Below are 22,775 nucleotides of genomic sequence, written 5' to 3'. Positions count from 1 at the left end.
CAAACAAACAAAAACACACACACACACACACACACACGTACACACACTCTTTTAGGGGGGAACCACCACAGAGCCCTCTATTCATTTGCGCCTGTGCCCCGGCGTTTTGCTGTGTCCAAGAGCGTCCGTACGGAGCGTCCTGTTGAGCTCAAACCCATGAGGGGGGAACATCCGTGAGGTGAATACCGTCCCTCATTCCGCCTTAGAAGAGGAAGAGGGTGACGAAGCATTATTTAATTGAAAGGCGGAGAGGTGAATGGAGTTGAGGAGGGCCTTTGGGCAAATGTGTTTAAGAGTCCAAGTGAGTGTGTCGGCGGTGCAAGGTTCAGAAAAGGCATTTGTTTCTCACATTTTGGGGTATTTTTGTGCCATGCACCTACAGTTTACCCACATAATTATAAGGAAATAAGGAGGGTGCATAACATCGTTTTTTTTCTTCCTTTCATTTACTTTGTGACCTACTTCCTCGAGTTGATCCGGGGAGCTGCCTCCTTGGAACTGGAACTGGAAGGGAAGGGAGTGCCCGCTCAATAGAAACTTTTGTGAGCGACCGTGAGGGATGCATGTCAACATGGAGGGCCCGTGCGTCCGGGGGCCCGGCACGTCAAAGCCAACCAATTAGTGAAGAGAGAGGCTCACACTTTGCATCGCCTCGGGATGAGGGAACACCAAAGCCGATTGCCATCGAGTGGCAACCCACCGCCATGTCTCCCATTGGTTTGTGAAGGATTTTCGGCAAGCGCCACCTTGTTTTTTTGTTTTTAAACCAGAGATAACTCATGCATTTTACCTGACTTTTATGGTTTTTATATTTATTTTATCTAATCAAACTGAATTTTTACTGTATAGTCTTATTGCTGTAAGGTCCTTTGTTGAAGCACTTTGCAGCTATGCGAAGAAAAGCACAATTCAAATGAAGTTACAATCACGTATCACGTACGTATCAGCAGTGATAAGTGCGTGTGCCTTCTGGCACTGTACATAATAATAATAATAATAATAATAATACATTTTATTTATGGGCGCCTTTCTCAACACTCAAGGTCACCTTACAAAATCAACAATAAAACACTCAGTCCATCCAACAAGCAGTCATAAAAGCAGGCAATAAAACAACATAATAATACTCATAATAATAAAAACAAGATGAATGGTGGGGTCATTCCAGTCAAAGCAAATGAAATTAAAGGGAGAAGGCCTATCTGAAAAGATGGGTTTTCAGGTGAGATTTGAAAGTGGTAATGGAAGTGGAAGTACCCCATGGTAACCAGACGAGCAGGTGGGAGGATGAGCTGGATGGAGGAAGAGGACCTGAGACAACAGGTGGGTGTCTTGATATGGAGGAGCTCGGTGAGATACTGAGGGGCAAGATTGTTGATGGCCTTGAAAGTAAGGAGGAGGATCTTGTACATGACGCTGACCCCAACACAGAACAGACTAGAACGGTTGAAAAAACCCGTTGCATCTCCTGCAAATTACATGGACAGCCGTCTTCGTGGGGGGCGGTTGGGTCAAACCGTGTGCGAAGAGATGAGAACAATCAGCCACGTGTGCATTCCCATTATCGGAGATCATTTGCTGGAGCTGCCTCTGATAACACTTTACTGTAAGCGCGTTAACCATGTTGGGTAACAGTTAGTTCGTTACAGATGGGTAACAAATTAACAGGGGGAAAAACAGAGTCCTTGCCTCCCTGTCATAGATTCTCCAAACTCAACTGGCGATATTTCACCCGTTTGTTGTTTTAATGTCAAACGCATTATTCCAGAATCTCCCATTGAGTTGGGTTGAGATCTGGAGGACGTTGAAGGCCATCAGAGACGGGTTGATGCACCGAGGCGCTCGAGTCCGCTGCATTGAAAGTGATCACTTGCCACGCGCTCCTCCTTAAAGGTGACATATTATGCAAAAGTTCCAGTGTTTGTGCACATAAATGTGTGTATCTGTGGAGCCTGCCGTCCAACAAACTGTGAAAAAGGACCACCCTGTGTTTTTTTTTGTGAGCTGGCTAAACTCCTACAGCCTGGCTCTGAACAACCGGTTCAGGTTTCTCTCCCACTGTGATGTCACAGTTGGACTCTTTTAGGGGGGTGAGGCCGTTCTGGAATCTGAGAATGTCCACCTCTCTTGTGAAGGGTTTGTGACATTGCCTACACATTTTGAAATCGATTGACCAATCACAACAGACTGGGCCAACTGACCAGTTAGAGCAGACTGGGGTTTATCGGGAGGGGGAGGGGCTAAAACAAATTCAGGTGTTTTAGACAGAGGGTGAAAAGAGGAGCTGCAGGAATGGACAGTATGAGAACACTGATGCCTTTTATGAACATTCGAGCATGTAAACATTTTAAAGTGGTCACCCAAATTACAAGTATGAACCTGAATATGAGCATAATATGTCACCTTTAATAACATAGCCGGGAACATAACAAATCCAAATATTTCCGGACAGGAGACAATGAGAAAATGTCACATCTCAACCCAACCACTGAAAACTCATCTTGTTCCCTCATACATTTGTTATGATCACATTCATGTATTCATGTTTCTCCGTTCATTTGTCCCCCAATCTGTAGTTCTCCGCTGGTGGAGACTATCTACTGTAACTACTGTAAATACTGCACGTGCGCCATTTTTAGGTAAGGCGAGTTTGCAGTATGTGGGTCAGCGCTGATCATGTTAATGTGGGAAGTTGGTCTGTGTGAGTGTGTGTGTGTGTGTGTGTGAGTTATGCATGATGTCTCAACTGCGGTCATGGAAGTATGACTTGGGTAATGGTAAGTGAGGCCTTGACAGTCAGTTGTTACAACTTCCTCTTTCCCTCTGCTAAAAACAGGAAAATCATGCACATGATGGTGTGTGTGTGTGTGTGTGTGTGTGTGAGTTATGCATGATGTCTTAACTGCGGTCATGGAAGACTGACTTGGGTAATGGTAAGTGAGGCCTTTCTTTCCCTCTGCTAAAAACAGGAACATCATGCACATGATGGTGTGTGTGTGTGTGTGTGTGTGTGTGTGTGTGTGTGTGTGTGTGTCGGGGTCAGTCGGTGCTCTTGGCTCATTGTACAGTGGTATTGGTGGTCTTACCTCCGTTTCATTCATCCATAGAAACTCCCTTTCTCTTTTTCCTTCCAGCCTTTTATTTTGCCCTCCATCCCATCTCTTGCATATTTATTTGGTGTTTTGCTCGCCGCTTCATTTCCTGTGCTGATCTCAGTGCCTTGGTCAGGCTGAACACACACACACACACACACACACACACACACACACACACACACACACACAGAAGGTCACAGAGAGTTTAGACGTCTGCTGCGATTTTGAACCCCATTGCGGATTCATGAGCTTGGCATTTGTTCAGGAATCTGTATTTGTTTCCTTCATTCATTCAGTCCGTGTATCGTCAATCAATATGTGATTAACCTCGGCTATTCGTCGGCCTTTCAGTTGCCACATTGCTATAATTCAGTATGTAATCATTTATGATAATAAAAAACAGTGGAATCTCACATTGTTTTGATTAATGAATACATAATAAATACCATAAGTATAACTACTTCCTGGGATGACTTTGATTTGATGACTTTGTTGAATTTATTTGCTGATTCTGATAAAGGAAACGTGTCAAATTTGACAACATACAACTTAAAAGTTCAGGGAAAAAGGTGTCGTTGCAGAAAAAAATGAAAGGTGCGGACAGGATTCCCATCAGCCCCTCGTGGAGGTAAGACTTCACCCCAACAGGTGGCGGCAGATAACCAAGGATAACTTTTCAAAGTGCGTGTGGTGTGTGTGTGTGTGTGTGTGTGTGTGTGTGTGTGCGTGCTGTGAAACTTCCTAGAAATCATCAGGACCACGTGGTATCAGCTCACGTGTTAACCTCATGAGTGCTGCTCACACAGGCCTTGTTTTTGAGCTGAACAAAGTAGTTCCTACCCACTGACAAACTTTTGCATTTAGAAGCAAGGGCTGAGGAAGTTCATTATGGTAAAATACTCACATTTAAATGTTCACATTTTCAACCTGCAGGGGGCAGTGCAGGAAAGGTCACAGGGGTCTCCAAAATCACTTGGCTCTGGCAACAAAGACTGTCTGCAGCGACTTTCATTAAAAATCTTTTATTTTTTCAGAAATAACTGTTCAGATATTTCCGATATATTGACGTGTGCACATGAAAAACGTCCAGTACACAAGGTGAGGAAAATGAGCCAAGGCCTCAGTAACTGCTTCAGGAAGTTAGAGAGGTAGGGGAATGTGGCAAGATGATTTCCAGAAATCAAATAAAACATTAAAAAATATAGAGCATATAGCATATTTTTTGTCATCATCACAAAAGATAAACTCCATAGTTACATTTAAAATGAAACCAAAGCTCCAGAGGAAACATTGAGACGTGTGCACATCTGTAATTTGTGTCTGGTACAGTTAATTTGGAGGTCAGGGTGTGAAAAGTTTAGGAGCCCCTTGTATTAATTAAGGAACTGCAATACTGGCAAATAAAATATGATTTAACATATTACACTCCCATAAGTAGACAGTTGTATAATGTGTGGGAAGGAAGGGAAAAATAAAACGTGGAAAACAAATGACAGGTAGCAAAAAGAAAGACGATGAATTAAAACCAGCCAGATAAATGATACATTATAAGGCCTAAAAAGTATACGAACGATCCAGTAGTCTCAGCTGTTTTTCAGATCGACAGGGTGGATAGTTTGCAATTATGAGCTGCAGCAATTAATGAACAGTGACGGTGCAGAAGATGCATCTACTTGTACATGTCATTTGACTCGAGTGACAGCGGCACATTTTGTTTGGTCGGTGTGCCCGGATGAAAAGGCCGGACACGTGTGAGAATACAAATCAGCGGTTACGTAACACCAGAGTCACCAGAACACTGGCTGCTCTGTGCTGCTTTCACAGCAGGTACGAGGAACGAACACAAACACACACAAACACACATCCAGTTGAAAGAAAGAGTAAAACTCAGTAAAAAGAAATTTGAGTATAATAAAATATATAAATATGCATATATATATATGCACACACATATATGTTATGTATATACATATATATACATAAAAGATAATAAAATAATAAAATTCAGAGAAAAGTTGTGTTAGGGTTAGGTTAGGTTAATAAAATATATCATTAAAAGGGGAGTACATACAATAAAATAAATAAAAGTAATAAGATTAAATTAAATTAAGCCTATATAAATATATGAATTAAATAAAAACAGTAAAAAGGCTGAAATGTAAATAAATAAAGTCAAAGAAGAAGTAAGATTCGACTAAAGGCGAGATTCAAAAGGGAGTGGACACTGTGTAGACAGTAGGAAGAAGACGTGGGTTTGGGTTTTAACTTAAAGATTAAAAGGCCACTACCGGAAGACCTGGGGGATCTAGAGAGGGCTCACATGTTAAAAGCAAATCTAAAAAAAAATTTAAAAAAGATAAGAAGGACCAAAGCTTTAAAAATATACACACAAAGAACCATCTGGAATCACTCCCTGTGCTTCTCTCCACCCCCACAGTTTGTCTGGATGTTGACTCTTTCTCTTTTCAAACTTTGGCCGAAAAAAGGCCACATTGACCCAACTCTCCCCGATTATTTCAGTTCAGCTCCTTTTCGACCTTTCATCCAGTGCTACGCTCGGTGGACGAATTCCAGCTCGGGGTCAGCAAAGGTCAGAGCCGCATGGACTGGACTGGGAACACACAGAGGATCCGCTCAGAAGTATTCCTTTGTCACCACCATCAGGTCAAACAGACGAAATGCGCTCTCCCCGTGGTCTCCATCCGTCTGTCCAACATGTCAACACGCACTGTTCATTTCCAATATCTGAGACGGGTAAGATGTCCAATGTCTCTCGAGCCTTCTGACTTGTGATGGAGCCGTGGCCTCTCCTCCAGCACCACGTCCATTCGTTAAAACTAAATATGCATAGTAGGAGCAGTAGAGACTACTTGACTTCCTCTCGCCATGGAGGAAGTCGCTCTGATGAAACTCCCTGTGATGAGGCTCAATCTTCCCCCTCAGATCACTTTACCTTATTTAAAAGAAAAACCAATCAAAGGAGCGCGCTCCTGCCTCGCCAGGAGGAGGTCGCGCGCCAGGATGAGGTCGCGCGCTCCTGCCTCGCCAGGAGGAGGTCGCGCGCTCCTGCCTCGCCAGGAGGAGGTCGCGCCCTCGCGGATGCTGCTCAGTGGAATTAAGATTTCTCCCGCGCGGCTGTTGTCAACGAAAATGAAAAATAATAAAAAATAATAACTAGCCCTGTCGTAAACGATGATTCTATCTGGCTCATCTATTCCCGCACAGGAAGATGAAGTATTCTGTACCAAAACTCCCTGTTCCCTTGTTCTGAGTAAAACTCAGTGGGGAAATGATTTTTTCCAAGAAGCCAGGCGCGCCAACATCACCACGTCGACACGCAGGGGGGCGGGGTTGCTTTCTGAGTCGGTTCCGTGTGAGCACAGCCTGGTAAAGCAAAACAGAAAGAGAAGGAATAAAAAGGAGCACAGATTGTTCAGTTTATGGTCTGTTCAGTTCTGCCCTGGAAAAATAAAAGAAAAGTTTGACTTGAATCCACTGTGGTGCGAGGACCGCCAAGAAATCACTCAGATGGTTTCCTGCTGCTTCTGTGTTTCTCCTTATTTACACCAGGAGCAGAGAGAGAACGGGTTGCAAGCATTAGGTTGATATATTTAAGTCAACATTTGCCAATAGGATTGTGATTATAGACCAATTTTAGGCCTACGATATTAACCAGACAGTTAATTTCTTTTCTTTTTCATCGACTAATTGTTTAGTTTGAGACTATAGTCCCAAATTAACATCTTTGGAAATATCTTTCTTTTTTTGTCAGATCTGTTATAAATCCTCATAACTGAGAAGCAGGAATGTTTGGTATTTATTAACGATCACGTTGGTATTGTGTATGTGTGCGCACGGAAATACTAAACTCGTATTATATATTCATATATTATATTCATATTTATCTGTATTTCTGTCCTATTTCACTGTGTTGTCTTTGTCTATAGGTTTTATCCTTGAATTCTCATGACACTTCCTAAAAATTCATAACAAAAGTTTTCATTTGGTGAGTTACTTATAAATAAATCACAGATGTGACTCTGGTTTTGTTGTATCGTTCTGTGTGTTGTGTTTAATGGTCAAATCAGCACCAAACGCAACACAACCAAGCTGAGACCACGGTGGGGTGCTGCCTTCAAGCGCTGTCGGAAATCCTGTAGCTCATAAGTGCGCATGTAAGACTGCATAATGACAACAACAAAAAAATACAAATTTGACAATAAAAAATATGATATGACACAATTATGGAAACATCAGGGTCAATGATACTTGAGTACGTGAATTGTTTTTGTGATTATGGATTTTTTGAGGGGGGGGTTCAACATATGGTCACGTTTTTATTTGGAAACTTTTATACATGTATTAACATCAAAAAGGGTAAACAGAGGTATGTGAAAGCAACATTTGGACCAATATATTTGAGTCATACTTAGCATAAATTTAATATTTTTCCTGGTTATTAAAGGTGAAGAGAATCACCTGCAGGTTAAGGAGCCACATGAGTTGGACTTAAAGAAAAAACGGACCGTTTGTGTACAATCTTCGTCAAAACCTGTTTTGGAAGAAGCTCGTGAACGCATCAGGGGCGTCGCCGGGACTACATACGCGCCACACCCGCCTGCTCTTCGGCCAATCAGAGAACCGTGCTCGGCTGCGGAGCACAGGAGGAAGAGGAAGAGAGGGGCGTGGCTACGAGTGTCAGAGGAATGGGGGAAGTGGTCAAAACGAAAACCATCGAGAAATACGCAGTACTCTGACACTGTCACTTCACCACGGAATAACCTGCCGCCTCCATCCGTGTCACGTCTCATCATAAACATGTCCGAGTTTGTGTCAAGGTGAGTTACAATAAAAATGTGAATATTTAAGCCTCTTATAATATTCATATTCAAGACTAAAACCTGTGTTTAGCGATTATAAAAATCAAAAAAACCCGCCCATGTGTCTAACCCTGTCACATATGATCATTCGAATCATGTTTCTATGGAGATGTCTACATTTCTGCTTTGATGAAGTCCACGGACACATGCGCTTCTTTTCTGTTCCACGCCAGTCACGCGTTTGTGCCTGCATCACACCGATGATGACGACGACGATGATGATGATGATGATGATGATGATGCTCAATCCTCCCCCTCAGATCACTTTACCTTATTTAAAAGAAAACTAATAAAAGGAGCGCGCTCCTGCCTCGCCAGGAGGAGGTCGCGCCCTCGCGGAAAGCTGCTCAGGGGAATTAAGATTTCTCCCGCGCGGCTGTTGTCAAGGAAAATGAAAAAAAATATAACTAGCCCTGTTGTAAACGATGATTCTATCGCGTTAAAAAAAAATCCCCGCTAACTTAGGTGTGGTTTGGCTCACTGGGGGAACGGGGAAATATCCCACTTGGCACAAAACTGCGCACCGAACGTCAGGTCACGTCTTCTCTCCAGGCCCCCACCGACTCATCTCTTCCCGCACAGGAAGATGGCTTAGTCTGTACCAAAACCCCCTGTTCCCTTGTTCTAAGTAAAACTCAGTGGGGAAATGATTTTTCCGAGAAGCCAAGCGCGCCAACATCACCACGTTGACGCGCAAGGGGCTGGGTTGGTTTCTGCGTCGGTTCCATGTGAGCACTTGTACAACTAATTGTTTAGTCTGAGACTATAGTCCCAAATTAACATCTTTGGAAATATCTTTATTTTTTTTGTCAGATCTGTTATAAATCCTCATAAAAGAGAAGCAGGAATGTTTGGTATTCATTAACGACCATGTTGGTATTGTGTATGTGTGCGCACGGAAATACAAAACTCGTGTCTATGGTTGGAAACAGTCACTTTATTTTAGTACCATCTCTCTACATTGTTTCCTAATATATTCATATTTATCTGTATTTCTGTCCTATTTCACTGTGTTGTCTTAGTCTATAGGGTTTATCCTTGACTTGATAGTCTTAATTTGTGTGTGTGTGTGTGTGTGTGTGAGAGAGAGAGAGAGAGAGACCTAATTAGGGATCCACAGGTTTGCGCAACAATTTTTTTTCTTCCATTTACTTGTAGTGACAATAAAGACTCCTCTCTCTCAAAGCATACGCGGCACGCGTATTGTCTATAGGCTACTAAATATATACTATATTTGCCCCTACACAGTTTCATAATGATACAAACATAAAAGTTCTCTAACTTGGCGTTTTGCTGTGTGCGGCGCTCGTTGCCTCACTGTCGCTCACTGTCACGGTCAGTGTCACTTCAGTACTTTGAGTCCTCGACAGAATTCACTATAAACTCGGCAGATAACATTTGGCTGTGTACGTGACAGTCGTACCATCCTCGGCCCAAACCGAAACTCTGCCCTCGCTCCAGGCCTTGTGTGGCGCAACTAGAAATAACGCCACATCCTTCTTTCGTTTCTCTGACCCTCTCACAGCAACGGCTACGAGGAGTGCCGCGCCACGGCCGACTGGCTGCTGTCCAGCACGAAAGTGCGTCCGACTGTGGGAATCGTGTGCGGCTCAGGTCTGGGGGGGCTGGCCGATATGCTCAAGGACCCGCAGGTCTTCAAGTACAGTGACATTCCCAACTTCCCACGGAGCACAGGTACGCCCATCCCGCCGCCGCAGTCTGGGACAACAGCTGTTAATCTGTGTGTGTGTGTGTGTGTGTGTGTGTGCGTGTGTGTGTGTGTGTTTGAGCAAGTTGGTTGCCATGTCTGGGTGTCTAACAGTGTGTGTGTGTGTGTGTGTGTGTTTTGCAGTGCATGGTCACGCTGGACAGCTGGTGTTTGGCATGCTGAAAGGGAAACCGTGCGTCTGCATGCAGGGCAGGTTCCACCTGTACGAGGGCTACCCCGTCCAGAAGGTGGGTGGAGCCTGACAAAGTCAACGCCCCATGTCGACTACACGACCACACGTTCTTGCCATGACACGTACTATAAACCTGTTCTTTTTTTAAGATGCACTTGTAAGATAAAGCACCTTGGAGAGAAGTGCAATGAATTGCTGCAGTGAACACATACGAAAATATTAATATAAGTCTGCACAAGCTTTAAAGAAGAATTGAAAAAGTCTTTATATTGTCTTTATATTGTAAATATAAACAATATACAATCTTGCCTCCATTTTGTCTAATTGGTCTCAAGCGTGGCCAATCATTTTGGCCTTTTTCTCTGAAGGATTCTTCACCATCGCGAGGCGAGATTGAGTGCTCTTGTTTTTTTAAATGTTTTCTGGAGAGGCGCACAACACAGCTGCTCTGTTTCCCAGGCCCAATCTTCAGACACAGAGTTCTCAAATCATGGACAAATTAAAACCGCTTGGCCAGATGTGAGAAAGATGGAAATATCTTCCCGCCATCAGTAGTTCTCAAGTCAACTGGCATCACAAAGAAACAGACACGTTCCCTCCAGAAACATTTGGCATGTTCCACCGCTCAAAAACACAAAGTTCACGTTACCCTGGTTGCCCCCCAGATCACGCTGCCCATGCGCGTCTTCAAGCTGATTGGCGTGGAGACGATGATCCTGACCAACGCCGCCGGGGGCCTCAACAAGGACTTCAAAGTGGGCGACGTCATGATCATCAAGGACCACATCAACTTGCCCGGTATCGCCGGAGTCAACCCTCTGGTCGGACCCAACGACGACCGGTGGGTTGGAGGAGCGGGGGGGGGCACAGATTAGTAGTTTCATGAGGGCAGATGCTGTTGTGAACGTTGTTATTGTCTGGAAGTTGCATGATATTTTACCTTCTAATTTACTTTCAAATTCAGACAGTTTATACGGCTCAGTGCAACCAGTAGTTTTCCTGTTAGTTGGAAAAGCTTGACAGCAGCAGGCGACCGTAGGAATCTCCTCAGTCTCAGGTTTCTTTATTTTGCCATTTACGTAATAAAGAAAGATTTGTCTGATGCTCCAAAAAGTACAATTTTTTTTCTTCTTTTTTCTAGCAATTTCAAGCAAACAGTGGCTTCTCTGTGCAAGATCACGGCTGTACCACGCTTGTTTTTCTCTCCCCCTCCATGTTTCATCTGGTGAAATATGTGCAATTTTTTTTTTCTCAGTCTCCCACACCAAACTGCCCCGTTCAGGGCCCCGAAGCCGGTGTCAACAAAAGTGTCCTTTGTTCACAAGGGGCGGCATTTTAAAGTCACTACGTGACACTTTGAGACGCTAACAAGACTCCTCGCCTCCGGGCACAAGTCCTGTCAGTGACATTTATTCAGCCTTTTGTCACGAACCACAAATCTGCCAGAGTAAATTTACAGAACGGATAATCACCTGCTGCGGGACGGGGGGGGCGTACACTCTGAGTTGACATGACAAAAACTCCACATGCAGTGGTCAGAAGGTGTCGTCACCTACGCCTGCATCAAAACAGTCACATCAGCTCACGTGCTGTGAAACTTGCTTTTAAAGGTTCTTGAGTCATCTGGGGGAAATTGAGGTTTTGAGTTGGACCACCGTGTAGATTCCTGCCGTTGGCTGAACTTGAGTCAACCGTCCTGCTCCCTCTCTTCCAGGTTTGGCCTTCGCTTCCCCTGCATGTCTGACGCCTACGACCGGAAGCTGGGGCAGCTGGCGCACGACGTGGCGGCCGAGCTGGGCTTCAAATTCGTGAAGGAGGGGGTGTACTGCGCCGTCAGCGGCCCCTCCTTCGAGACCATCGCGGAGTGCCGCATGCTGCGCACGCTGGGCGCCGATGCCGTCGGTGAGTCCTGAAATGTCTCGTACCAACACGGTTGTTGTAACTCTTATGCTTGTCAAGAAAAACGGTAATTGACATAATGGCCTAACCCCTAACCCTAATGTTCACCTTGTCTTGACCCTAAAACCAAACCTTAGAGGAAGTTAGGAAAAGACCATACATGTGACCAGTCTCCAAAAATATCCTCATTGGCAAAGAGTTCATTCAGGTGACCAAGATAAAAATACAATCACGCACGCACACACACACACACACACAAATGAACCACACGGGAGTGACATTCAGTTGTCAAAAACAACAAAGACATAAGTAACATTGGAATTTAAATCTGATCAGTGCATTACGCTATATACTACTCACTGTACACTACACTTACAGTCGAGCCTTTACTCCGTCAACAATCTCCCTCTAATGATTATGAGGATACTATCATAGATTGGAGTGGATGGTGTGGTAGGGATAAAATCATAGTTTACGTTATTGTATATTATAATACTGATATATCTGTATATTGTGATACAGTAACATTTCAAAAAATTCACTTGAGAATATTTGAGAGATAAAAAAAAATTATAAGATTGGAAATGCAGATTTTTCATTGCAATGATTAAGAAAATTCTGTCATCCTCATAAATTCTATGGCAAATTCTCTGATAAGTGACTCTGGTAAGTCCAGTTGTTCAGGTAAATCTTCACATTTCTCAGCTGTTTTCAGACATGCAGACTGCGGGAAAATTGGGTTTCACACTTTTTCCAGAGTTTGCCTTTCAGATTTTAGACAAATGCAGCAGGAGACTCCGGAACATGCTGTGGTGTCTCGGTAGAGCAGGACATGCCGGTACTTTTGGACCGCTGTGTTTTTGGTTACAGTCATCAACTCGATACACGCCCACTCGATCACTGGGAATTTTCCAAAGATTATCCTGCTGTATTCTCCTTTGCACATTGTACATTCTAGGGGGATGGCAGGAAAAGTCCCGGAAAATGTCCCGAGCAACATTTACAGACATTTGCGTTTTCACACACAGCCGAATATGTCCGGACTCCAGTGCACGTCTGAAAGCAGCGTGCTGGATAACATAGCAGGCAAACTGAGTTACATTTGAATCATGTATACTTAAAAAACGTCTCACCTTCTCCGTGTCTCCTCTGCAGGGATGAGCACTGTTCACGAGGTGATCGCCGCGCGCCACGCTGGGATGCGTTGCTTCGCCCTGTCCCTGATCAGCAACTGCACGGTGATGGAATACGACAGCCAGGAGAAGGCCAACCACGAAGAGGTGCTGGAGACGGCCAGGCAGACGGCCGCGCAGCTGGAGAAGCTGGTGTCCACCATCGTGGCTCGGATGGAGCACAGCAACACCTCCTTCTGAACGCGCGCGGCGGTCCCCGGCCGTCCCGCTTTCAACTCCTTGGCGTCCCTCCAAGAAGATTTTCAAAAACGCTAAAAAATGCTCTGTAAGGCTTTTGCACTGCTGGGCTTCGTGAAACCAGTTCCTTATCAAAACATCCAAGGAGTCTTTTCAAAAGTACATTCCTCTATCAGCATCATTTAAATTTTTTGAGGTGATCAGATTCACTCTCATTTCAGACCATAAAGTTCTTTTCACAAATTCCTGCTGCGACATATATTGCACTTTTTATCAGCCAAGCATAGTGTTTCAATGAAACAACGTCCTATTTTAATGTGTCTTAACTTGATAACTTTTAACTTAATATAAAAATATTTTTTTACTTCTACATTCCCTGACATGTTGGCCACCCAATGAGGATACAGTCGTAATGTGTCGCCCCTATTCTTAATGTATGAGAACCATGTGTCTTCGTCTTCAATCGAGGCTGAATCGACGGTGGAAAGTTTAATGAAATATTTGAATTAAATGTATTTCAGTAGCGTTTCGATAATATATCTTGTGTTTGACGGACATATAGTCGAAGAAAAGGGGACGATGTCCTGCACGGGGCAGTTAGTATACCAAACTCTCCAGGCCTTATCACTGCGTTAACTAACAGGCTGGCGTGTTTTTTTTCTGCTTTTTGGGCTGTCTGCGCTTTAAGAGGTGACCTAACCAAATACTGTAAAAACTGTGGAATCAAGTTTTTCAATAAAAAGAAATACTCCACTTGAAAATGACGTCTTGTGCTGCGTTTGAAATGGAAAGGGTCGTGGGGCACTTCTTTAGCTGTGGGACGTACGAGACCTTTCGGCTACAGATGGTCGTGAAACGGGAAAAAACCCAACCTCGGATCATGTTACACACAGTATATTACTTTTTATGTATCTTGATTAGATGCAAATTTGTTTGGCAAAATGTATCACTGAGATAGAGATGAACTGAAATGAGGACCTTGGGATGTTTACATACCTGATCCTGTCAAGTCCGACTGTAACACTTATTGTTTCACTCCATATTGTGCGTATTCTTAAAGATACGTGTGATTGTCAATTTAAATCACCACAAACTTAAGCGGCGCACACAGCAATTTGCAAGCATTGATTGGATACAAATTGCAAACGGTGCAGCAGCATCATTGCCAGCAACTTGCGTAAAACATGTGAGAGTCCGACGTGGCGTTTGCATGCGTGGGGAAGAGTAGAATTTATTCTGATCGGTGAAGTTAGTTTATCTCGTCATGCAAATCATCAAATAACAGTTTGGACTTCTACTCTCAAGCACCTGGGTAACAAAGCCAATTGCACACATTATGTAATTGTTGAACATCTCATTCCGAATCCAGGGGCATTAATACGCTGCCAAAAAAGTCCAAAGTGCATTGTCCTTTAAAAAAAATAAATGCTGTAGCAGTGAACCTGCCCTTAACTGGAAGTAACTGGCCCAGATCAACGGTACAGTGGATCTTAGCTGTCCACATACTGTCATACAGTATCATGTACTGTATTAATCAAGCATCCTGTATTAATATTCAGTGTCCGCAGGCAGATGACGCCCTCAAAGCGCCACCTGCAAATCAAACGTGAGCTTGCCAGCGAAGGAATTCCAAACATACACGCGGCGCACGCGGCCGTTCCTCTGGGAAACAGAACACCATCGTGGTGTTTGACATTTTTTAACTGTTGATTCGACTTTCACCGTATCAGCAGCTTCCCCCCCCCCCACTCACTCTCTCCTGCATGTTCCCGCTTCCTTAAACTAAATATATCCAGACCCGCCTCTTGTCCCCTTTACTCCTACTTTAAAAAAAATTCCATGACGCTCAGGGACTCAGCTGTTTATGGCCATACAAGGTTGTGAGAATTTTATGAGCTGCCAGTTTTGCCTGCAGCACAAGAACCGTCCAGGTGTCTGCACAAAATGCCCCGACACACTGTGGTGGTGGGAATCTGTAGGTGCGGCGGAGGCGTGGACACGGTGCTGTTCCTCTTCTGGTTATGCGGGTTCAATTTATGGCTGCACACAGAAACACACAATGCACGAAGTCGTGTGCACTGTGCAGTTTGGGTCGCAAGTGTTTAATTCCTGGTTGTTAAATCATAGACACTACGGTGTCTTCCCAACTTGCATTTTGCTTCACTGGCCTTTTCGGCGCAAACACTCTGACCTGATACCACCAAGATGAACTATCAAACAGACTTTGGTTCATTTTCAAATGTCAAACGTTCTATTTCATCAGAGCATGAATCAGAGGTTCGATCAATAAAAAACTACATGGGAGGACTGGGTGGACACCGCTGCAGTAATCCTGAGTGGAAATCATTAACTTCCTCCTCCACCACCTTCAAATAAGCATGTACGTGTGCAGTGAAGCTCTACAAATGGACGAGATGAAGAGTCTCTGTCCACTACTGTACTGTAGTTAATGCTCACGCCGTTGTGTTTCAACACCAAACTAAACCCATGTTGATGTCAGTTGGATTCATTGGTACAACAACACTGTCACCATGGAAATATATTTAAAATACAGACCAGAGCACAAAGGTAACGCTTTTTAAAACTCTGTGGTCTGGGGCAGACCAATTATCAGCCATGTGTCTTTGTTCAACTTCTGAGTAGAGCCCGATGGATATATCGGTTGGCGCGATCACATCGGCCGGTATTAGCCTTTCAAAGACATATCGGTATCGGCCGATATTTTAAGAGCCCGACCGATGTTATCGGCCAACTGATTTGAGCCTTTTTCGATATACATTTTATGTAAAATAGATTGTTTGTTACAGGTTTTAATGTATTTGTTTGTATTTGTATTTTCAGTTCATAGTTATTTATGATAAAGTTCATGGTTAATCTAACAATATCAAGCCTTGATTACATGTCATAAAGGTTTGATAATGACATCTTAGGAATCATTGACAGATTTCAAAAAATAAATAAATATATATATCGTTTACAGGAATCATATCGTTTACAGGAATTTTTACTCGCAAATATTGATATCGGGGTCGACCCCCCAAAAATCCATATCGGTTGGGTCTCTACTTCATAGTAATGCTGCTGAGAAGCTCCTGGTTCTGTGAATCCAACACGTGGTCTAAGGCATTTAAACAAAGTTTTGTGTTATAGAATAGAATCATTTGTATTATTCTAAATTTTGATCATCAGTTATCGGTCTCGTAGATTAGTAGTAATCGGTATTTGTATCGGCCCGGGAAAATCCATATCAGTCAACCCCTAGTTTATAGGGATAACAAGTTTTCATGAGAAAACAGCAAAAAGTGCAAAAAATATATATAAAAACTATCAAATACCGAGGGGAAGGCACCAGGTGCATGCATGGAAGTAGCACCTGGGGGGCCCTGAAAAGCCTGGAATAGTGTAATTAGTGTTTTCTAAGTAATTAGTGTCATAACATGAATTAAAAATGGGCTGAATACATTGGTTGAGGGACTGAAGTGCGTATTTCAAAAAAAATTGTGGAGAGACTGCTTATGTATAGGGCCCAGAATTTGGTGCTACACCTCCACTGGGTGCAGGGACGACAGGGACGACAGTCAAGCCGCTTACTGGAAGTTCACCGTGAGGTGATTCCCATGAAAGTAAACTTCAGAGCGAGGAGGTCACAGTCTTGACTGTAGGATGAGTTACTGTACACTGCCCTCTGGTGCCATTTCACTAACCACAGTGGCACAGTTTGAGTAGAGGTGAAAAAAGTTGATGAATTCACGAGTCAACTCTCAGCAAATTAACCCCCCCCCCCCCAACAAAAGAATTTTTTTGATCATCAATCATTTATCAAGCTTAAGTGCTTTTAAAAAACTCACTGGATTCCGCGTTTAAAAAGGAGAATATGTCAAGTTTCCCTCTATTTCATTTAATTGTACATCTTAGTTTTTTCTTTTCTTCTTCAGTAAAAGAAAAAAAAGTCCAGGAGTTGATTTTAACAATGCTTTAATATAAATCATGACAAATAGCAAAGGGGTTTATGGCGGGAACAGTAGTCAGGCAGGTTAGACATCGACACGTGAACCTGAGACGTCCGTCAATGGCATTGAAAGCGAAGAGCCACTAGCGACTGTAAAGCTGAACTCGATGGGAACGATGAGCAACTTGTGCTTCTGGTGTCAGCACTGAGATGAAACAAGGCTCATCTCTACACGAGAAGCTGAAGCAGAGTTTGTCTACGACTGAAGAAGTCGTTTGTGCACAGATAAACTGCAGGACGTTGTTTTTTAAATGACACCTTGTTTTTTGGGATTTCTAGCGTCGGAAGTCTCTTTTAAAATGCTGACGTGTGAACTCTGTTCACAGGGCGCAATTAAGTTTAATTAATGAAAGAAGTATTTATTAAAAAAAAGAAGAAAACTTCAAAATCCGATCCAGATGGATTTTGCATAGTGAAATATGCATTAGTCTGTGATTAAGTCCACGAGGTTGCGAATCAGAAGAAAGTTGCCGCTCGTCTTTTCTGATTTTGTTTTTTTAAAAGGTTCATTTGTTCATTGCCTTTTCGTCTGAGCGACACAACCTCGCACGCACATCGCCCCCTCAGCTGTACGTGTGAATGATTCTGTGCCGTTTCAAATGGTGCATCAGGATGAAGGTCTTCCCGCACTGCGCGCAGCTGTAGGGCCGCTCGCCGCTGTGCGTGCGCTGGTGCACCCGCAGGCTGCTCTGCTGCGTGAACCGCTTGCCGCACTGCCCGCAGCCGTACGGCTTCTCGCCCGTGTGCGTCCGGTGGTGTATGCTGAGGTGGGACGAACACTGGAAGCTCTTGCCGCACACCGTGCACCAGAACGAGCGCTTCCGCCTGTGGCTCTGCTGGTGCAGCTTGAACTGGTGCAGGCGGCCGAACGTCTTCCCGCACTGCAGGCAAATGTAGCCCCGCGCCGCGCCGGACAGAGTCTTGTGGGGGTGGTAGCCGCCCGGCGCGAAGCCGCCGTGGGAGTGGGTTACGACCGGTCTGTCCCCAGCCGCGGCGTCCCTCTCGGGGTGCTCGTCGGGTGGCCTCAGGTGCGCTACGTGCGACGCGTTTCTCTGCGAGAGAGAACCCTGAGGTCTGCCCTGAAAACCGGACGACTGCGGAGCGTCCTTCTGATACTCACCGCCGTAGATCCCGTTGCACGGCCTCTGAGAGGACGACTGCTGGACACTCGTCGACTTGCCAGCGCTGGAAGCCACACTGGCGTCCGAGTGTTCGGGGAATGTGTTGGAATACTCCTCTACCATACTGGAAAAGTCGGGGAACCCGGCGTCGATGTCGTTGCCTTCGATAATGGACGACCAGAGTTGATTTTCTCTCTCGTCCATGGAAAAGTCGGCGGCGAGTTGAGTCGGCTTCCCTGCGCCATGCTGGCATCCGTCCTGACTGAATCCCGATCGGCCCTCGTCCTTCTCTGTCTTGACAGTGAAGTGAAGGCCCCCGATCTCTGCTGCGTGTTGCCCAGAGTTGTACAGGTCACTGAACTGTGATGTTTTCAGCCTGGCGACCTCTGGATGGGCTAACCGATGGTCCCCTTCAAGCTGCTGGCTTTCTTGAGCATTACCTGGATTAGAGTACTGCACGGGTCCACCTACAGGGAGCAGGAGAGGGGGGGAAGTTCAGATATTTTGAACCAAAAGGTGATGAATTTTTAAAATTAAATTATTTATTTTTTTACTCACCAACCGGTCCAGCAGTATCACTGATCCACAGCGGCTCATCTGGACTCTCTTCTTTAATGGTGAAGGAAATAGCTGCATCTTCGATCTCTGGAAACTAAATCGAGAGGATAGAGGAGTTAAATCTGCGATATTTGGCTTTCCAGAGACGTGCAGGTTGGGTTTACTGGCAACTCTAAATTTCCCTGTAGGTTGGTTGCTTGTCTCTACAGCTGTTTTCAGACGTGAACGTGGGAAATTTTGCAGAGATTCCCTTTCACATATACCAAAAAAAAAACAATCCTTCCTCTCTGTGCTTTGTGGACAATTATCGGCTGCAATAAATAAGATCCTCAAAACCTAGATTTCAACACAAGGTCTCAAGGTACACATAGAGGGAGCTGAACTCAGAGAATTTTGACTATTTTTCCTCCATAAAAACTACTTAAACCGATTAATCCATTATCAGAATAGTTGGAGATTCATTAAGTATTCTATTACTCATCGATTAACTGTTGCACTTCTACATGTGCGGATGCGCCTTGGTCCTACGTAACCACCCGACCCCAGACAGGTTATTGATCAACCAATAACCCCACTGAACCAGGGGGCTGTTCAGACCACCGGGGTCTCAGGGGGGGCCCTGGGGGGCCCTGGGGGGCCACCGGGGCGGTTGGTTGCCTGCTTTTACCTGGTTGGTAATCCAGCCTCGAGTCTGGTTAAAAACCTACATCTACACACGTGACTGAGATTGACACAAATCAAAGTTTGAGGAATTGTAGTGAAAATGGCAACAGACCTTAATGTCTCCGGTGGGATGTGGACAGTTGCTGCCGACGTCAGTTCCTCGGTCCATGTAGTTCTCTGTGTGCAGAGAAGAAGGAAACTCTCAGGCAGTGTTTCGCCTAGGTTAACTGGTTGTGGGTGGGTGGTGGTGTGGTGGGGTTAGGTTTCACAAATCAGGTTTCATCCACAATCTTTTATGCAGGAATGAGGAATAGGGTGTATAAGGAAAGTGACCTCAAATGACTTCTGCTTGGCATTATATGTAATTAATTAATTAAAATGTATTTCAATTTCCAGGGGGGGGCGGGGCGAAGCGCCCCCCCCCCCCAATTCAATGGTAGGGGAAACACTGCTCAGGTGAATCAAAGTGAAATGTTATTATTATTCCAAAACGAGGAACGGTTTATAATCTTAATCACAATGCATATCAACATGAGTAGGAGCTCCATCCTTGTAACGGTGCCGCTGTTTTATGAAAAATGATTGTTGTTGTTTTTTAAGTACGTCTTCATATCACATTCATTAAGTCGTTCATTAATTATGGCCACGGATGAAGCGGGGCAGCATCTCACCGAAGCCGCGCGGCAGCTGCGCATTCTTCCTCTCCGCCGTCGTCAGCTTCCTCCTCAGCGTCTCGATCTCGCTCTGCTGGCGGGATATGTCGAGGTGCAGACACGCACACTTGTCATCGACCAGCTTGGATATCTCCGCCACCGCCGCCTTCACCAGCACCTCCATGATCGAGGACAGCTGCGTCTGGAAGGGAGCGCACGTCGCCATGTTCGCGGACAACAAGCGATGTCTGGAGGGGGAGAGAGAAACATTTAGTTCCATGAATTAATAAATGAATAATTGAGAGGTTCCTATCCGCGCTGTGATTCTTTCTTTGATCGCTAGGAGAACCGACGCACTAGCAACGAAAGGGCTACATCTGTGTGTTTGTGTTGCTAAGGGCTAACTGGAGCCTTTCTTCCGTGTGGCGGAGGGATCTACCGTAAGTACGCGAGTAGAGACGCAGTGAAACTAGAGCCGACGAAGAAGAATAGGGGGGCAGGAGCGAGAGGTGGCGACTGTTTCAGGTACTGCGAAGCAGGATTTGTGGTTATCGGAGTAACTTAAGCTTTAACTCTGAGTTATTCCGTCCTACGGAGCCGGCTCTCTTCTTAACCGGCGTGAATCACCATGGTAACTAGTGCCGAACTATGAGATCATAGTTCTCCGACGAGATCAAAGCCTGTCAACATCCCCACTGCTGACCAATCAGATCACTGGAAACCCCAGTCATCACTCAACGGGATCGCGTCAGGGACAAACTTCTTCTTCTTCTTCTGTTTTTTTTGGGCGGTTGGCAATAAACAACTTGGTGCATTGCCGCCGCCAACTGGTATGGAGTGTGGCTCAGCATGGCTATTGTTTACTGTGTACACTAAGACTAACCAAAGAAAACAAACAAACTTAATAATAAACAAACAAACAATCAACAAATTATATTTTCTCAATTACATAAGTTTGTCTAAGATACTGAAATATGACTTGATAACAGTCATCTGTGTTCTTCTGTAGAATTTCTACTAGATTAAACTGTACTTTTTTTCTTTCTGTGGTTTTGAATAAAATGCATCAGGGACGATCTGAATTGAGGGTGTAAAGCTCAGCCAACATTTATGAAAGAGTGGAATCTTATTTTTGCTGTTCCAGACTTTTAATGTGTCCCACTGTGTTTTTTTTACAACAGAAATTATATTACATACAACTCTTCTATTTCCACTGTTAGTATTTCATGTAGATTCTTTAAATGTATTATTCTATTTTTTGCAATTCATATATTTTACATTTATTTGTGTAGATATTGTATGTATTTTTAAAGTGTGCTGTGTGAAACGTGCTGCTGTTACACCGGAATTTCCCAGCTTGGGATAAATAAAGTAGCTATCTATCTATCTCTCAATCTACCTATCTATCTAATAAACAGAGGGAGAGTTTATCACGCCAGATAAATACATGGACGCATTCATATTAATGCTTCATTTGAATCCAATAAAGATGATTTGATTCCCGACAGATTCATTTTCATTTCTTTTTCTGTCACTGCAGCTCAGAACAACACGAGGAGACTGTGGCGATAAACAGTAACAAATACTAAGTACTATCTCTTTTATTGGAACAATGAACCACACAATGATCCATATTCCTCCCGATCATGAACGAACAGTTCTGTGTGATTTACTTCATTACAAATTCCCAAATTTGCACGTTGATATGACTCAGAATCAAGCAAAAGTCGTTAATTCGTCCCACACCAGACCCAGGTAAATTGTAATAAACTCTTTTGATCATTTCGCGTCGACAAAAACATAAGCATAACAAAAGTGACATACCTCCAAAGAGCCGTTTGTGTAAGAGACGGAGAGAGAGAAACTTCAAGAGAACTTCCTCTGTCACATTTTTTCTTTTTTTCTTTTGCTAAGAGTGGTAATTTGAAAGATTCTTGCTTTGCTAGCGAACTAAAGTAGCTTCACCAGAACGGCCAGCATTGTGTTTAATTGCACTTGTTAGTTGCATCTCCTATCAAAAAATATAAGTGACTGACAATATTAAGATGCACACTAAAGAAATTAAACAAATTTAACAAGTTGATAACAGGGTGCCATGCTGCCAAATAGACATTTAATTAGGAACTGTATTGGAATTGTTATATATATTTATATATTATATATTATGAAATATTTTATATGTATTTGTCATTTCAGTTTGTTTTTTTGAAGGTCTAACTAAACAAAGTCCACTTATCCTGAGAGACACTTGACTAATCGTGTTGACACCGATATTTTTGTTTAATTGAGGATACCCGTCTCGGCAAATGAAAAAATGAAATTTTTCAAACTTGAAGGTGGAACTAATTCACGTCCGCCGGCGGAAGCTCCCAGTGTAACACGCGGCGGAAGTACCCAGCAGCAGCAGCAGCGCCACCCAGCGGCAGCAGCAGCAGCACCACCCAGCAGCAGCAGCGCCACCCAGCGGCAGCAGCGCCAACCAGCAGCGCCAACCAGCGGCAGCAGCAGCAGCACCCACCCAGCAGCAGCAGCGCCACCCAGCGGCAGCAGCGCCAACCAGCAGCAGCAGCGCCACCCACCCAGCAGCAGCAGCGCCACCCACCCAGCAGCAGCAGCGCCACCCAGC

General features: G+C 44.2%; 2 protein-coding genes across 4 annotated transcripts; one reads left to right on the top strand and one right to left on the bottom strand.

Annotated features, from left to right (window-relative positions):
- The first annotated feature begins 7,775 nt into the window (after positions 1 to 7,775).
- Positions 7,776 to 13,906, top strand: LOC118310465 (purine nucleoside phosphorylase). Its single transcript, XM_035633417.2, has 6 exons — positions 7,776 to 7,933; positions 9,501 to 9,670; positions 9,828 to 9,931; positions 10,542 to 10,717; positions 11,591 to 11,778; positions 12,931 to 13,906. Exons 1-6 carry the CDS (start codon positions 7,914 to 7,916, stop codon positions 13,146 to 13,148), a joined length of 876 nt encoding a protein of 291 aa, XP_035489310.2. The 5' UTR covers positions 7,776 to 7,913; the 3' UTR covers positions 13,149 to 13,906.
- Positions 13,907 to 17,103: 3,197 nt separating this feature from the next.
- On the bottom strand, positions 17,104 to 20,794 carry LOC118310686 (RB-associated KRAB zinc finger protein-like). Of its 3 annotated transcripts, none has more exons than XM_035633848.2 (5): positions 20,777 to 20,794; positions 20,168 to 20,397; positions 19,609 to 19,673; positions 18,834 to 18,927; positions 17,104 to 18,742 (listed from the first exon to the last, which is right to left on the bottom strand). In XM_035633848.2, exons 2-5 carry the CDS (start codon positions 20,373 to 20,375, stop codon positions 17,718 to 17,720), a joined length of 1,392 nt encoding a protein of 463 aa, XP_035489741.1. In that variant the 5' UTR covers positions 20,376 to 20,397; positions 20,777 to 20,794; the 3' UTR covers positions 17,104 to 17,717. The 3 variants fall into 3 exon arrangements, with proteins under 3 accessions (XP_035489741.1, XP_035489740.1, XP_035489739.1); XM_035633847.2 differs by lacking the exon at positions 20,777 to 20,794 and adding an exon at positions 20,589 to 20,763; XM_035633846.2 differs by lacking the exon at positions 20,777 to 20,794 and having other exon boundaries at positions 20,168 to 20,763.
- Positions 20,795 to 22,775: the final 1,981 nt, after the last annotated feature.

This window comes from Scophthalmus maximus, chromosome 5, assembly GCF_022379125.1.
Source record: "Scophthalmus maximus strain ysfricsl-2021 chromosome 5, ASM2237912v1, whole genome shotgun sequence".
NCBI lineage: Eukaryota > Metazoa > Chordata > Actinopteri > Pleuronectiformes > Scophthalmidae > Scophthalmus > Scophthalmus maximus.
This window is presented reverse-complemented; position numbering and strand designations above follow the sequence as displayed.

Coding starts and splice junctions, on each gene's coding strand:
- LOC118310686 (XM_035633846.2), bottom strand. CDS start 20,429: ATGGAACTAAATGTTTCTCTCTCCCCCTCCAGACATCGCTTGTTGTCC. Junction 18,928..19,608: donor ATCCCACCGGAGACATTAAG/GTCTGTTGCCAT, acceptor CTCTCGATTTAG/TTTCCAGAGATCGAAGATGC. Junction 18,743..18,833: donor TGATACTGCTGGACCGGTTG/GTGAGTAAAAAA, acceptor TGCTCCCTGTAG/GTGGACCCGTGCAGTACTCT.
- LOC118310465 (XM_035633417.2), top strand. CDS start 7,914: ATGTCCGAGTTTGTGTCAAG. Junction 7,934..9,500: donor ATGTCCGAGTTTGTGTCAAG/GTGAGTTACAAT, acceptor ACCCTCTCACAG/CAACGGCTACGAGGAGTGCC. Junction 11,779..12,930: donor GCTGGGCGCCGATGCCGTCG/GTGAGTCCTGAA, acceptor TCTCCTCTGCAG/GGATGAGCACTGTTCACGAG.